The sequence below is a fragment of the Giraffa tippelskirchi genome, chromosome 4 (assembly GCF_054371585.1).
Source record: "Giraffa tippelskirchi isolate mGirTip1 chromosome 4, T2T-mGirTip1v1.2.pri, whole genome shotgun sequence".
NCBI classification, from domain to species: Eukaryota; Metazoa; Chordata; class Mammalia; order Artiodactyla; family Giraffidae; genus Giraffa; species Giraffa tippelskirchi.
In genome coordinates this window covers 196,313,773-196,330,604 of record NC_137278.1, presented here as the reverse complement: position 1 = coordinate 196,330,604, position 16,832 = coordinate 196,313,773, and the positions used below count along the sequence as shown (strand labels likewise).

Here is a 16,832-nt window from a genome sequence, read left to right as displayed (position 1 = left end):
CTGTGTTCATGCAGGGTGCTGCCCTGGACACTGAGGTAATATGATGGTGTTACATTACACAGATGGTATATTGCATTTCTGAAATCTGTAAAATGTTGAATATTGAAAGGCACTTGGACTTGAGGGTGTCAGATAAGGAATTGTGGACCTATATTTGGACTTACAAACTCATCATTACTCAGGAATGTTTTAACTCTGCCTTGATCTTCTTTAATTCAGGCCTGTGTGAGTCAGCTCAAGTAAGGTTGTTCAGACAAGTCCAGCAGTCAGTTGCGCAATAATCAGTTCAGTTCAGTTCAGTTGCTCAGTTGTGTCCGACTCTTTGCAACCCCATGGACTGCAGCACACCAGGCCTCCCTGTCCATCACCAACACCCAGAGTTTACTCAAACTCATGTCCATTGAGTTGGTGATGCCTTTCAACCACCTCATCCTCTGCCGTCCCCTTCTCCTCCTTCCTTCAATCTTTCCCAGCAGGAGGGTCTTTTCCTATGAGTCAGTTCTTCGCATCAGGTGGCCAAAGTATTGGAGTTTCAGCTTCAACATCTGTCCTTCCAATGAATATTCAGGACTGATTTTCTTTAGGATTGACTGGTTTGATCTCCTTGCAGTCCAAGGGACTCTCAAGAGTCTTCTTCAATACCACAGTTCAAAAGTATCAATTCTTTGGCGCTCAACTTTCTTTATAGTCCAACTCTCATATCCATTCATGACTACTGGAAAAACCATAGCCTTGACTAGATGGACCTTTGTTTGCAAAGTAATGTCTCTGCTTTTTAATATACTGTCTAGGTTGGTCATAGCTTTTCTTCCAAGGAGCAAGCATCTTTTAATTTCATGGCTGCAGTCACCATCTGCAGTGATTTTGGAGTCCCCAAAATAAAGTCTCTCACTGTTTCCGTTGTTTCTCCATTTATTTGCCATAAAGTGATGGGACAAGATGCCAGGTCTTAGTTTTCTGAATGTTGAGCTTTAAGTCAACTTTTTCACTTTCCTCTTTCACTCTCATCAAGAGGCTCTTTAGTTCTTCTTCGCTTTCTGCCATAAGGGTGGTGTCATCTGCGTATCAGAGGTTTATTGATACTTCTCCCGGCAATTTTGATTCCAGCTTTTGCTTCATCCAGCCCAGTGTTTCTCATGATGTACTCTGCATATAAGTTTAACAAGCAGGGTGACAATATACCTGCAATAATACCATGATAATATTCTGGAATAAATACTTATAATGTTTATCCCAAGTTTTCAGTCCTTCTCTGGCCTTTAAACATATCTTAAATAATATAAATTATTTGGAAATATTGTTAATGGGACTTCCCTGGTTGTCCAGCGGCTAAGACTCTGCACTTCCTCTACAGGGGTACAGTTTCCATTTCTGGTCCAGGAACTAAGGCCCCACATGCTCGAAGGTATGGCCAAAAAGTAAATACATACATATGTAAATAAATGATTCGAAAAAGTACTGTTAGTGACTCAATTTGGGAACAAAAATTTCATACCACTCTTCTCTTAAGGAATATTTAGAGATTGGAAACTGACCTGTTAAAAAAGATCTTGTATCTGCAACTGTTTATGTGGGAAAATAAGGATTTTCTTTGTAGTGTATAATCAAAACAAAAGACAGAGATAAAGTATCTACAAATCTAATGATAAATGTGTGCAGCAACTTAACTCTTCCCATTGCCTTCCTATGAAAATATTTTACATACGATTTCACTAAATATTTTTTAAAATCAATTAATTTTTTGGCTGTGCTAGGTCTTCATTGTTGCGTGGGCTTCTCCTATTGCCCAGCACAGACTCTAGAGTACACTGGCTTCAGTAGTTGCGGCTGGAAGGTTGTGGAGCCCAGGTGCACGGGCTCAATTGCTCTGAGGCATGTGGGATTTTCCCAGAGCAGGGATCGAAACTTTGTCTCCTGCACTGGCAGGCAGACTCTATCGCAGAGCCGCCAGGGAAGCCCTGATGTCACTAAATATATTTATATTTATTAAATACTGCTTTTAATTCATTTTACACAATGGGCTTTCCCATTAAACTTTATTTGGAAGACATTCTATATTCAGTTACACCATGGTATAAAAATGGAAGAGGACAATGATACCTACATATGGTGGAATATATCTTGTGTAATTCTTGGGAGAAATAAAAGTGACCTTTGGGTTGTTTCAGGTGAAGAACGTGCATGGGACTATAGAGAAGAGAATTTATTTCACATGGTGTCTTTCTGCATTAGTGATTTTAATATGGATTCTTAGCAGTTAACAACAACTGGTCAGATAAAAAAAATTTTTTTTAATACACTGCTCTCTGGATTCTGACCTAGGCAATCCTGGGCTCAGTCTTCCACTTCCATCTCTTTCTTGATCCAGTCCACGTAGTTGAAGAGATTGGTGTAGAACCCGTACCCTTCACCACATCCGATGCCCCAGGACACGATGCCCGTGGCCACCCAGCGATCATTTATCTTATCACTCACTGCAAAGACCCCTCCACTATCCCCTTGGCAGGAATCCTGCCTTTTGGATGGGTTCCCAGCACAGAACATGTTTTCAGAAAACACATCATTCCTGTTTTTTTGCCGGAGCCAGCGCTCGCAAATCTCTCGCTTAGCTACTGGCAGACGGACAAACCTGAGGTTGGGAGAAATTCTCTCCTCCATGATCCCAAAGCCACTGACATAGCCCATGAGACCCGGGTCATAGAGGGTCTCGTTGTCTGGGAGGCAGATGGGCAGGAGGTTGGGGCCCAGGGTGACGCTATTTTCCAGCTCCAGAAGGGCAATGTCCCCCTCAAAATTGTAGGACTCTTCCTGGCGGTAGTCTGGGTGGATTATGACCCTACGGACCGGGTGGTTGGACAGCTTGGTGATCTCTTCCACGTTGATATGGCCCAGGAACACGTCTATGTTGGGGCTGCCCTGTGCCTCGTGGTCCTTGGGGTAGATGGTGTGTGCGGCCGTGAGGATCCAGCGGTCCCCCAGCAGCGCGCCACCCCCGGGCCCATGGATGTTGGTGTAGGCCTGCCAGGGGAAGTTGCCCAGCTTGGCCTTCTGGCCTCCAATGATGCGTTGCCTCTGCTCCACAGGGTGGACTGGCTTCCCGCACACTGGGGAGGAGAAGATGGGGGGGAGAGAGAAGTCAGCATCTGGCCACCCGCCTCCCTCCATGGCCTGTCCCCTCTCCTTTGCCGCTCTTTTTGGTTCAGGGCCTTTTCCTCTCTCCCCATCCTCCCCCCACCACCCCTCTCCTCACCCCCCCCCCCATCTTTGGCATATTGCAGTCATCTCTCCTCGTTCTTGTTTATTCTTTCCTGGGGCTTTTCTTGCCCTTTTTACTTATTCTTGGTCTCCCATCTGCTCAGTGAAAAGTCCAGGACTATCAGGACATGGTCAGCTCTCTGGGTCCCTCTGCCCTTCTCCTGGGGCATCTCCTCTCCTTTTCTCAGATGCCCCATGTCAGTCTCCAGCTTCAGGCTGGACTGTCTCTCTCTTGTCTGTGCCACCCCTCCTCTGAGGCCCTGCATGGGTGCCAAGGCCACAGAGGACAGTGGAGGGCTTCCACTCACCTGGCAAACACCGAGGCATCTTCTCTCCTGCCAGCTCGTTCTTCCAGATGCCCTGAGCCGTGCAGGTGTACAGCCCTGAGAGGAGAGGGGCCTGAGCTCAGGCTGGGGGGTCATGGGCAGGGGCCAAGAGTACCAAAGCGAGAACACAGCGGAGGAGGAACAAAGGGAAAGGTTCGAATATCTGCAGGTGGGATACTGAAAGTGTGTGTTTTGAAAAGCTCCATGTGTATGTTTTTGTTTTGATGCTAAATGGAAAAATCAAAATACTTAATTCATATTTGTTGTGATCCCTATGGGTGAAAGTTGACACAAAAACTGGAAGGAACTTATGAAGAAGATCTTATCATTATTGCATCTCAGTGCTGGGTAGTGGATGATAATGGGAGTTATGTTTTATTGTTTTGTTTTTTGAGGGTGTTTGTTTGGCTCTGCTATGCAAACCTTAGTTCCCCAACCACGGATTGAACCCAAGCCCTCATCAGTGAAAGCTTGGAGTCCTAATTGCTGGACCATCAGGGAATTCCCCATAGCTATGTTTTCTGATTGTGGACAGTGTACCTTGCTTGACGCTCAGCATTTTATCTCATTGAAGCACCTTGGTAATGCTTTCAGATATGTATCATTACCCTCCTCCTAGAAACAAGGAGGGCTTCCCTTGCGGCTCATATGGTAAAGAGCCAGCCTGAAGTGCAGGAGACCAGGGTTTGAGCTCTGGGTCAGGAAGTAACCTGGAGAAGGGGAAGGCTACCCATTCCAGTATTCTTGCTTGGAGAATTCTATGGACAGAGGAACCAGGCAGGCTACAGTCCATGAGGACTCAGAGTTGGACACAACTGAGTGACTAACACTAGAGTTGAGGAAACTGGGTTTAAATAATTTACATAAGGTCATATAACTTCTAAGTGCCAGAACCAAGATGCAAATGGAGAGTTGTCTTACTTCAAAGTCCAGCTCTTAAATAATACCCCATACAGCCTGTAAACATGGAGAAGGAAATGGCAGCCCACTCCAGTATTCTTGCCTGGAGAATCCCATAGAAAGAGGAGCCTGGCAGGCTACAGTCCATAGGGTTACAAAGAGTCGGACATGACTGAATGACTAACAACAGCAACAACAATAGCCTATAAACAAGATATTTTTTTTCTTTTTTTGGCATGTTTTAAACCTACAAATCATGTGATTTCTTTCATTAAAAAGTTTTCAAGACACTCATTAACGAGTCTGAAAGTAATTTAGTAATGCAAAAAGTCACAACACAGCGACCTGAGAGGGGACGTGGGGAGAATGCTGAGGAAACTCCACTGATAAACCTGCAGTGGGGGTGCTGGTGAGGGTGGTGGTGGGGCTGGGGGTGGGGGTGAGAGAGAGCTGTTTATGAGATTCAAGTCTTTCATTCTATCAGCTCAAATGTTTCCTTTTTCAACCTTATTAGAAGCCTCTTGGCACCCCTGAAGCCAGTGCCCGGGATAAATATCTTAATATTCCCTCCTTGGAGACTCTGTTGAAAGAAATTGCAGAAGATGTTCCAACAAGAGGGAGAAGACGGCCATTTACACGTGTCCCTACCTCGCTCAGACTCGCTCCTGCCGTCTTTGGTGTGCATCTTGTAGAAGGGCTCTTGGCAGTAGTACTGGATACGGGCCTCGTAGGTGTTCACCCCCTCTCTGGTGGTGTAATTGAAGGCCCCGTTGGGCAGGCTTCGGGGCTGCCCGCAGTCCTTGACTTGGAGAGAACACAGGGTCATGTGAGAGCTGAGAAGGACTGTACCGGAACTTCAGTGGGAGGGGTGGGAACCCACAGAACATGCTGAGAGCCTTTGGGGAATATGGTCACTGGGGGCTCTCGTGATGCATGAGAATTGGATGGGATAAGACTCAGTTCTGGGCAGAGCCCCTCATCTGCAGAGATGAAGGCCGACTGCTTCCTGGTGGGCTGGAGCCTTCAAAGGACAAGCCAAGGAAATGGCTTTTGTGGGTAATGCTTAGGCCTGACCCTCTTCCCTTCTCCTGGGGGGAGTCACATGCTTGAGTTGCAACTTACTCCTGCACTTGGGCATGGCGCGATGCCATGTGCCATCATTCTGGCAGACAGCTGTGAAGGACAGGAGCACCTGGTTCCCCTGTTGGAGCAGAGGTGGAGCAGCCATTAGTACAAGGAGGCCCTGAGGCTCCCTCCTGCCCCTGCCCACAGGGGAGCAGTAAGGATGCAAAGTCAGCTTTCAGTCCTTGAGCCTCAACATCCGTGGATGTGTCTCCTGGCCCTTCTTCCTCTCAGACCAGACTGACAGATGGGTGCACTGAGCCACCCAGCAGGAAGTCAGAGCTGGGGACTTGCCTGGTGGTCTAGTAGTTAAGAATCTGTCCTCCAGTGTAGGGGACGTGGGTTTGATCCCTGGTTGGGGAACTAAGATCCCACATGCTGGGGAGCAACTAAGCTCAAATGCCACAACTACTGAGTCCACATGCTGACACAGCCAAATAAGTAAATAAATAAATAGTTTTTTTAAAAAAAATATCGGAGCTAGGGATAATTGTTATACCCAATAATCCCCTCTCTAGCCTCTTGAGGGGATTTCAAGAGTTTCCACTGAGGTCCAGTTGAACCCCATAATTTTATTTTTTAAAATATTTATTTATTTATTTATTTATTTATTATTATTTATTTTGGCTGCTTTGGGTCTTAGTTGTGGCACTCAGGATCTTCAATCTTCATTGTGGGATCTTTAGTTGAGATATGTGGGGTCAGGTTTCCCGACTAGGAATCGAACCCAGGCCCCCTGCATTGGGCGATCAGAATCTCAGACACTGGAATACCAGGAAAGTCCCTGAACTTCACAATTTTAAATTAAAAAGCAAACAAGTCACAAGCACAGTTGTATGTTCTCTGCATTGAAACAAAAGTCTCTGCCCTGAAGTAGGGCCATGTTTCTTCCCTCTGGGGCGCCCTGCCAGGTAAGCCCCGTATCACCCCATCGCCCCTAGACTGCAGTCTTCTCAAGGCTAAGGGCCTTTCCTAAAATGCTAGTGCAGCCCAGCCACTTTCAAGGGAGCTCAAGATGCTGACATGCTAAGTGCTGTCCTAGGCCAGCAGATGGCAGGGACAGGGCAGGAGACAGCACCCTCTGAAATGAAAAGTAATTGGGCAACATGAATGAGTTTTATTAACACCAACAATCATCTCAGATTGTTGGCCCTGGATCAGACTGCAAGAGAATGCGCATAAGAGCTAGGATATCTGAGCAAAATGTAAATTATCATGTAGTCGCTCAGTCACGTCCTGACTGTTTTGCAACCCCACTGACTGTAGACCGTCAGGTTCCTCTGTCCATGGACTTTTCCAGGCAAGAATACTGGGGTGGGTTGCCATATCCTTCTCCAGAGGAATCTTCCCCACCCAGGGATTGAACCCATGTCTCCTGCATTGCAGGTGGAGTCTTTACTGCTGAGTCAAATAAAAAGTAAATAATGTGAGATAAACTGTGTGACTAGGTTTAAAGTTGATGATGTGAATGATAAGTGACAAGGTAAGGGTTCTGGTGGCATAGATAGGGCAGGTTGTAACCTGAACGGAGAGGAGGGTTGCCCAGGACCCTCAGTCCTTCCTGAACTAACGAGCAGTGATCTGGCTGACTCATCTCGATTCGAAGGTAAGCTCCACGCAACCTGTGTGAACATGTATGTTTCTTTTTATTGTACCTTCCACATTCAGAACACTGCCTGTCACTGAATCAACACTTAAACTGTTTGCTGGGTGAATGCACCACAACAAACTGAAGGTCTCTTCTCTGATTCAGGGTGGGTCTTCCGAGGGGACCTGCTGGACAAAGATGGGATGTCCAGTCCCAGGTCCCTGGCCAGGATAACTCCAATTGTATGGTTTATAAAAATAGCATTTATTTATTTATTATTATTATTATTAATTGCCTTCACTGGTTCCTCACTGCTTTCTGTAGTTGTGGCGCATGGGCTTAGTTGCCCTGAGACATGTGGGATCTCAGTTCCCCTACCAGGGATCAAACCCATGCCTCCTGCACTGGAAGGTGGATTCTTAACCACTGGAGCACCAGGCAGTCCCAAGAGTAGCATTTTAGTTTCCCAGCTTTTGTGAGATTGACCAGTGGAGCAAACCACATTCCTTCCTGGGTCTACAAAGCTCTGGACAGGGTGGTGGATCTGGGGTAAGACCACTGGTGGACATAAATGGAGCCTCTTCTGGTTGTTCAATTTGGGAATGCTGCCCGATTCATGAATCATTGAGTAAAGCCAGGTAGGTCTTAAAAACAAAAACTGAGAGCCCTGGAGCAAGAGGCAGGGGATTTGGTGCCCGTCTCTGCTGTACACAATCCCAGTGATGTTGAGTGAGTGAGGCCTTGCACTTCAACTCCACCCCCACCTGTTTGGTTCCTCACTGCATAATGAGTTATATGGCGAGGTCCTGTAGTTCTTAGACTTGGTTGGACATTAGAATCACCGAGTAACTATAGGTAATCCTGATACCCATGCTCCCCTTCAGACCCATGGACTAGTCTCTAGCAGGGGACTGGACATCAGAATTTTGAAATCCTATTTTCAGTGTGCAGTCAAGTTGGAGCAGGCCGGTAACCCTTCCAGCTCAAATATGCTTATGTTTCCATGTGGGGCTGAGCCTCCATCTTCCGTGTAATTTATGCTGGACTCTGGGTCAGCTCCCTCCCCTCAGCCCTGGCTCTTACCTCCACGAGCTCGTAGCCTTTTTTACAGGTGGCGATGAAATAGTCCCGGTACTGGTATTGAGGCTGCAGGTCCTGAATGATGGTGAATGAGTCCAGGGTCTTGGGCTGGGGGCACTTGATGACTGTTAGGGAGACCAGAGGGCATGTTTATTTCCGAGCCACTGGCCTCCTTTCTACCTGCTTCATCCTGCCCCCTTTCTCGCCTGTGAGGGGCCCCGGGCAACCTTACCTTCACTAGTGTAGTACAGCTTCCAGCCCCGGCTGTCCCCTGACTCGTCCGTGAAGAAGAGCAGGTCCACTGAGTTGCTTTGGGCTTCAATGTGCTCGGGCCTTTGCTTTCCACAGAACTCACCAATGTTCCTCCCACTGACATAGATCTGCAGTGGTAGGGGGGGTGGACGGAAGAAGAGTCATGTCTCCAATTCAGACACAGGGCTAAGGCAATGGTGCTGGTAGTGTGGATCCTGCTTGGTGTATGTTTTCAGCTGGAGGGGAGAAAGCCTCCCTAGGACCCACTGGCCAGGAGTGTGCGCTAAATCGCTCAGTCCAGTCCAACTCTTTGCGACCTATGGACTATAGCCCATCAGGCTCCTCTGTCCATGGAATTCTCCAGGCAAGAATACTGGAGTGGGTTGCCATGACCTCCTCCAGGGGATTTTCGCGACCCAGGGATTGAACCTGAATCTCTTACATCTCCTGCATTAGCAGATGGGTTTTTTACCACTAGAACCACCTGGGAAGCCAGGTGTGTAGGACAACTCATGTGGGACATTGGGACATTTCTGCACCCATTGGCCAGACGGTCCAGTGGGGAGGAGGGATGAGAGGAGCCGTGTGGAGATGGGGATGAGAGGATTTTTCTCTGGGGTTGGTTGGCTGTACCTGCAGCTGGTCGTAGGGACAGTGTATTTGCTGGTGGTCATCGATTTCAAAAGGCTCCAGGAATTGGAGGTGGAGGGTGTGGCCCCGCTCTACTCGGATACTGTAGTTGCAGCGCAGGTAAGGGGGGTAGGGCCCGGGGTACTCCAAGCTGGAGATGTATCCTGAGGGCTCCGTGAACAGCTCGCTGCTGCACTCAGCTGGGAGAGCAGAGCGAGAGTGGGTCACCCAGCGAGCCCCACCTTGCTCAGTCCCTGCCTCCTCTGGGATCACCCAGACAGGACCTCACCCTGGCAGGAACGCCCATCCTGCTGGAGCTCATAGCCTGGACGGCAGGAGCAGAAATAGCCACCGACGTAGTTGTGGCACAGGTGCTGGCACTGGGATGAGGGGTCCTCCTTGACCGAGTTGAGCTGCAAGGCACATTCATCCACGTCTGGAAGAGATTCCGGAAGGAGGGATTCAATTCCACAGAAGCCAGGGTGGGGGGCGGGGGAGGGGCCTGTGGAGGCACTGGTCTCAGCAAGGTCACTCATCAGAGGCCTAAGGACAAGGTTATCTCAGGCCACCTGGGACTCTGGGCCCCTCTGACCCTTTCTGGGACGTGCCCAGTGGGGACAGGACCCTGGGGGATAGCCCTCTCCTAGAAAAAGCTCTCTTGGGAAAAAACATGAAGGCCTGGCTTCCCAGTTCTTTGGATTCAAGAACCCCCTTTTCCGGCCCCCATTCAGTATGAGCCCAGGAGCCCAGCACAGGCACCACTCACCCACGGCTTGGTAGTATGCCAGGAAGCCCTTGTAGAACATGACAGTGCCATTCTCCTCATTGGAGAAGTCGGAGTGGAAGGTCAGCAGCATCTTGTTCCCTTGGGACATGAATTCCTTCCTTCCCGGGGGGTTGCCCAGGGGAGAACCCAGCTGCCCACAGAACCTCCCCATGGTCTTCTTATCAGCAGAAATCTGTGGAGGAGGGACAGGTGGACAAGCTGGTGAGGGGACATGTCCCACATGAAAGGTTATGAAGGTCGTCCTTCTCTTGTCCCAGAGAGGGCATCCTGCCCCCTGGGTGGTCTCCAACTGCTCTCTACCTGCTGGGCTCTGGCTGTTTCAACTTCCCCTGAAGCCTTTCCTCTGTCCTGCATCCCCATCGACTGACCTTGCATGTTATCCCGTGCCTGGGACTCGGCCCTCCCTTTTTAAGACCCCCAGCTATGACAAACCTAGACAACATATTAAAAAGCAAAGATATCACTTTGCTGAGAAAGGTACATCTAGTCAAAGCTAAGATGTTTCCAGTAGTCATGTATGGATGTGAGAGTTGGACCATAAAGAAGGTTGAGAGCTGAAAAACTGATGCTTTCAAATTGTGGTGCTGGAGAAGACTCTTGAGAGTCCCTTGGACAGCAAATAGATCAAACCAGTCAATCGTAAAGGAAGTCAACTCTGATTATTCACTAGAAGGACTGATGCTGAAGCTGAAGCTCCAATACTTTGGCTACATGATATGAAGAGCTGACTCATGGAAATGACCCTAATGCTGGGAAAGATAGAAGGCAGGAGGAGAAGGGGATGACAGAAGATGAGACATTTGGATGGCATCACTGACTCAATGGATGAATTTAAGCAAACTCTGAGACATGCTGAAGGACAGGGAAGCCCGGTGTGCTGCAGTCCATGGGGTTGCAAAGAGTCTGACATGACTTAGTGACTGAACAACAACGTGTGTCAGACCTTTCTTTACCCCCACCTCCTCCCGTGTCCACCTCCCACTGGAATCCTGGTTACCTCTTCCTGGTTTCTATCATTCCTTCATCCCTAGAGTCTGGATGGTCTGCTTTACCCTCTGTCTTGTCCTTCCACCTTGTCTTGGTCAACGCACTCCTATCCAGCCATGACTCCTGATTTCAGCTGAATGTGAGCATCTGGGACCTGCCAGCTTAGCAAGCATCACTGAGCTCCCCTTACCTCTTCCTTCACAGAGTCCTTAACCCCTGCAAAGCAGAAGATGTCCCTCCTCCTATCTCATCCCCACTTTGCCTGCCACCAGGACCCTCCCTACCAGCACTGCTGACATCTCAAGTCCTCTGGGCTAGGAAGATATGGCATTTTCATGGTATTCTTTTATACCCTCCAGGGGATCTCCTGGAAATAGTATTTATGGGCTGTGTGTAAGCTCCATCTGAATCCTGAATCAAGAATCTCATTTTTTGTGTGTGTGCTGTGCAGTGCAGTAGGCGGGATCCTTGTTTCCTAACTAAGTTCCCCAGGAATCAAACCTGGGCTCCCTGCCTTGTGAGCACAGAGTCTTAGCTGCTGGACCACTGGGGAAGTGCCCAGGAATTTCATTTTTATTGGATGTAGAATGAGGGACTGGGACGATGCCCTTGGTCAGAGGAGAGGGGACTGAGCCCACTGTCGTGGCTGGAGACCACCCTTGAGCCACCACCACACACATGCAGCTTCCGCACGTCCCTGTGTTCCTGGTGAGGAGGCAGCCACGGTGACACTCTCCATGGCAACAGGGAAACCGAGGCATGGAAGTTTCCAAAATCCTCTGGGCAAGTAAACAGACAGGGAAGGTTTTTCTGACTCCTGTGGACAGTGCATTTCCCAAGGGCAGGGCCTGTCCCCTCCCTCTCTGTTTCTCCCCTCTGTGCTCCACAAGGGTCTCTCAGACCAGTGGTCACTCATCCTCGGTACCCCTGGACTTCCAGAACCCTATCTGGCCATCAGCTTTCACTGGCTTGGGGCTGTGTCCCCAGGAGGGGCGTCCTGTCCAGGCCGGTCAGAACTCGGGTCTCCAGCTTCCAGAGACACTCAGTTCTCCCTCTGCCCACCCCACCCCCCAGTCTGCACCCCTACCTTGACATAGTCATAGAAACAACCTTCCGAAGGCTCCAGGTCAAACTGCCAGAAGACAAGCTTCACCCTGTACCCCGTGGGTACCATGATCACAGTGGTCCTCTCAAAGTCATTGGGGTAAGGCTTGGGGAACAGAGGGGACGTCACCTCCCCGTAGAGCCTCTGAGGGGTGGGGATGGTGCCTCCAACCCCGTAGAACAGGACTGGCAGCAGGAGGTATAAGAGCCACCTGCCAAAAGAGAAAAGGTGTCTGTAGGGTGGGAGGGGTGCAGACCCTTGCTGTCCGGTAGGGGACAGGATTGCTGTACCCCTGGGCATTTTCCTCTAGATCCATTCTAGATCTCAGGGAGATGTTCTAGGGTGGGTGGGGAGGGTGAAGGGGGGAGGCTGGTCTCTGCAGCTGCAGCACTGGCTGCTCCTCCCCGGGGCAGTGTCCAGTCCAGAGGTCATCACACTCCCCCCACCTCTCTCCCCAGCCTCCTCCCTGCCCTGTTGCATCACTCTGCTCCCCTTCCAGGAATTGGGCTGGCTTGGGCCAGTAAACTGAGGTTGAGAGTTTCCAGTCATGGTCTCTGAAAGGGCTCCCACATGCTCAGCAAGGCCTCTGGGAGAGACCGCCTATGGGAGAGGGTCTCAGGCACAGAGGCTGACCCTCAAGGCTGAGGGACTCCTCCCCACCTCGCTGCTCCCTATGAGCTGGAGGAGGAAGGCAGTGTGGCCTCACCTCCTGGGTCTGAGTCTCCTTTCTCCTGGGGAGGAGAGTCGGGGCATGTGTTTGCGAGTGTGCATGCGTGTGCACACTGGAGGGATAAGGTGTATGGGGAGGGGCAGGGTGCTCCCACCTCCCTGAGTAAGTCTGGGTACAGGGGGCCACCCGTGCCCAGGATCGTCCCCTCTGGTGTCTCCTTCCTTGGTCCCCACCAGGCTTACTTACATTTCTCAAGGCCTGTTGTTGGATCCCTGACTCTCGTGACAGCGTCTTCATGCACTCTGGGTGCAGAGAGTAGGGTCATGCAGAGGAGGGAAGGGGGAGGGAGGGACTGTGGAGGGGGAAGGGGTGACCATTCTGGGAGGAAGGTTGTAGGGAATGAACTATTTGCATAAACAAAACAAACCAAAAAAGAAAAAAAAACAATTCTGTTTCAGTTTAGTTGTGGTTGTGAAATGCCTGATCGTGCTGCCACCTGCTGGCCTTCAGGGTAAGGGCTAGAGAAGGTTCTGCATTTTTAGGGACAGAAAAGCCTTGGGTTGGAGGCCCAGATGTCCCTTTCGAAATCTGATGGGAATCCCCCCCTTCCTCAGGACACTATCTGGTGACTGCTGCTGCTGTCGTTCAGGGTTCGTACCCAAAGAGCACTGGAAATCACAGTGGAGGGGTTTCTTTTGTGACCCTCTCTTCTCCTTTAACTCTGTTCTCCCTGTCCTTAGTTAGCCAGCAGCTCTGGTACAGGAATGACTAGGGTTCAATGCCTAGGATAATGGGACAGGAGCAAGGATTAGGGATGGGGAGTGCAGGAAGGTGCAGAGGAGAGAGAAGCTTGCTTGCCCTGGGGCCCCGCCCTGCTTCCCTCAGCAATGACACGTAGAGGGAACTTACCTGAAGCTCTAGTGGTTAAAACTCCATGTTTCCAATCCCTGGTCAGGGAACTAAGATCCCACATGCCATGCAGTGCAGCTATAAAGAAATTTTAAAAAACGACAAGTAGAACAAGGACTGCTGTGACCCCAAAGCACCACTAGGGTCTGTTTCAAGACCCTCGCAGGACTTCCCTGGTGGTCCAGGGGTTAGGACTCCCAGCTTCCAATGTAGGGGGCATGGGTTTGATCCCTGGTCAGGGTACTAAGATCCCAGTAAAAAAAAAAGAAAAAGAAAAAGAAGCTTCCTCCCCCGTCAATGGACTCAGGCCTGCCAATGAGTTTGTTTCATATGGAAACACGGGCAGCTGAAGACAGAATGGAGACATTCTCTTATCCTCAGCATCTGGTCCAGAGTGTGAGCCCCTGAGGGTCATGGCACCTGGGGCTGTGCAAACAGGGTGGCTGTGGACCGCCAGTGACTTGATCTTTTCTGAGCAGAAGCAAGGTCCCTGGGAGGAGAAAGGGCTCCTGTCTCTCCTATCCTCCAGGTTGTTGTGTTTTGTATTGAAAGTCTGCTCTTTGTGGAAGCCTCCCTTCAGTCTCCAGGGCTCAGAGACTCTTTGGCATGTGTTCTTCCGGGAGGCTCAGATCCGGAACAGCCTCTATCGTCTATCCTGCTTGTTTCCCCTATTAGACGAGTCCCTCTATCTCTCCACCTCCCCACTTCCTTATTCATTTGGAGGCTACATATTTAATGTGCCAGAAACTTTCCCAGGCAGTTGGACAGCTCCCTGTTAGGCAGTGACATGGTCATCAATCACAGAAAACTAATCAAACTGATTACATGGACCACAACCTTGTCTAACTCAATGAAACTATGAGCCATGCCATGTAGGGCCACTCAAGATGGATGGGTCATGGTGGAGAGTTTTGACAAAACATGGTCCACTAGAGAAGGGAATGGCAAACCACTTCAGTATTCTTGCCTTGAGAACCCCATGAACAGTATGAAAAGGCAAAAAGGTATGACACTGAAAATGAACTCCTGAGGTCAGTAGGTGCCCAATATGCTACTGGAGAAGAATGGAGAAATAACTCTAGAAAGAGTGAAGAGATGGATTCAAAGTGAAAATAACACCCCCTCAATGGACTCAGGCCTGCCAATGGGCTTGTCCCTTAGGGAAACAAGGGCAGCTGAGGATGGGATGGAGACATCCTCTTATCCTCAGCATCTGGTCCAAAGTGTGAGGCACTGAGGGTCACGGCACCAGGGGCTGGGCAAACAAGGTGGCTGTGGACCACCAGTTGTGGATGTGACTAGTAATGGAAGTTAAGTCTGATGCTGTAAAGAACAATATTGCATAGGAACCTGGAACGTTAGGTCCAGAATCAAGGTAAATTGAAACTGGTCAAACAGGAGATGGCAAGAGTGAACACTGACATTTTAGGAATCAGTGAACTAAAATGGACTGGAATGGGAGAGTAGGAGTAGGAGTAGGTCAGATGACTATTATATCTACAACTGTGGGCAAGATTCCCTTAGAAGAACTGGAGTAGCGCTCATAGTCAACAAAAGAGCCCAAAATGCAGTACTTGGGTGCAATCTCAAAAAATGACAGAATGCAAAGAAATAGAGGAAAACAATAGAATGGGAAAGACTAGAGATCTCTTCAAGAAAATTAGAGATACCAAGGGAACATTTCACAGAAAAATGGGTACAATAAATAATAGAAATGGTATGGACCTAACAGAAGCAGAAGATATTAAGAAGAGGTGGCAAGAATACACAGAATGGTACAAAAAAGATCTTCATGACCCAGATAACCATGATAGTGTGATCACTCACCTAGAGCCAGACAACATGGAATTCAAAGTCAAGTGGGCCTTAGGAAGCATTACTGTGAACAAAGCTAATGGAGGTGATGGAATTCCAGCTGAGCTCTTTCAAATCCTAAAAGATGATGCTGTGAAAGTGCTGCACTCAATATGCTAGCAAATTTGGAAAACTCAACAGTGGCCACAGGACTGGAAAAGGTCAGTTTTCATTCCAATCCCGAAGAAAGGCAATGCCAAAGAATGTTCAAACTACTGTACACTTGCATTCATCTCACACGCTAGCAAAGTAATTCTGAAAATTCTCCAAGCTCGGCTGCATAGTATGTGAACTGAAAAATTCCAGATGTTCAAGCTGGATTCAGAAAAGGCAGAGGAACCAGAGATCAAATTGCCAACATCTGTTGGATCATAGAAAAAGCAAGAGAGTTCCAGAAAAACATCCAAATCTGCTTTATTGACTATGCCAAAGCCTTTGACTGTGTGGATCACCACAAACTGTGGAAAATTCTGAAAGAGATGGGAATACCAGACCACCTGACCTGCCTCCTGAGAAATCTGTAGGCAGGTCAAGAAGCAACAGTTAGAACTGGACATGAAATAACAGACTGGTTCCAAATTGGGAAAGGAGTATGTCAAGGCTGTATATTGTCACCCTGCTTATTTAACTTATATGCAGAGTACATCATGTGAAATGAAGTACATTTCATTTCAGGCTGGATGAAGCACAAGGTGGAATCAAGATTGCTGGGAGAAATATCAGTAACCTCAGATATGCAGATGACACCACCCTTAGGGCAGAAAGCAAAGAGGAACTGAAGAGCCTCTTGATGAAAGTAAAAGAGGAGAGTGAAAATGCTGGCTTAAAACTCAACATTCAAAAAACTAAAGTCATGGCATCCGGTCCCATCACTTCATGGGAAATAGATGGGGAAACAATAAAAACAATGACAGACTTTATTTTCTTGGGCTCCAAAATCACTGCAGATGGTGACTGCAGCCATGAAATTAAAAGACGCTTCTCCTTTGAAGAAAAGCTATGGTCAATCTAGATAACATATTAAAAAGCAAAGACATTACTTTGGCAACAAAGGTCCGTCTTGTCAAGTGAAAATCTCTCAGTCGTTTTCCACTCTTTGCGAATCCATGGAATTCTCCAGGCCAGAATACTGGAGTGGGTAGCCTTTCCCTTCTCCAGAGGATCTTCCCACCCCAGGGATTGAACCCAGGTCTTCCAAATTGCAGGTTGATTCTTTACCAACTGAGCTACCATGGGAGCCCATCTAGTCAAAGCTACAGTTTTTCCAGTAGTCATGTATGGATGTGAGAATTGTCCATGTAGTCCATGGGGTCACTTAGAGTCACAAAGAGTCAGACATGACTGAACGACTGAACTGAACTGAAGGT

General features: G+C 48.7%; 1 protein-coding gene across 2 annotated transcripts; it reads right to left on the bottom strand.

Annotated features, from left to right (window-relative positions):
* Positions 1-2,216: 2,216 nt before the first annotated feature.
* Positions 2,217-13,006, bottom strand: C1R (complement C1r). Of its 2 annotated transcripts, none has more exons than XM_081588035.1 (11): positions 12,949-13,006; positions 12,015-12,243; positions 9,920-10,112; positions 9,443-9,589; positions 9,157-9,353; positions 8,504-8,651; positions 8,275-8,396; positions 5,604-5,682; positions 5,130-5,285; positions 3,564-3,638; positions 2,217-3,104 (listed from the first exon to the last, which is right to left on the bottom strand). In XM_081588035.1, coding segments are annotated over exons 1-11 (2,118 nt in total). In that variant the 5' UTR covers positions 12,951-13,006; the 3' UTR covers positions 2,217-2,334. The 2 variants fall into 2 exon arrangements, with proteins under 2 accessions (XP_081444161.1, XP_081444162.1); XM_081588036.1 differs by lacking the exon at positions 12,949-13,006 and adding an exon at positions 12,323-12,360.
* Between the last annotated feature and the right edge of the window lie 3,826 nt (positions 13,007-16,832).

Excerpts from the sequence above, each read along its gene's own strand:
- C1R (XM_081588036.1), bottom strand. The coding sequence starts at position 12,348 with ATGGATCTAGAGGAAAATGCCCAGGG. Across the intron at positions 8,652-9,156 it reads GTCCCTACGACCAGCTGCAG|ATCTATGTCAGTGGGAGGAA; the intron begins GTACAGCCAACC and ends CTACCACTGCAG. Across the intron at positions 5,286-5,603 it reads CGCCATGCCCAAGTGCAGGA|TCAAGGACTGCGGGCAGCCC; the intron begins GTAAGTTGCAAC and ends GTTCTCTCCAAG.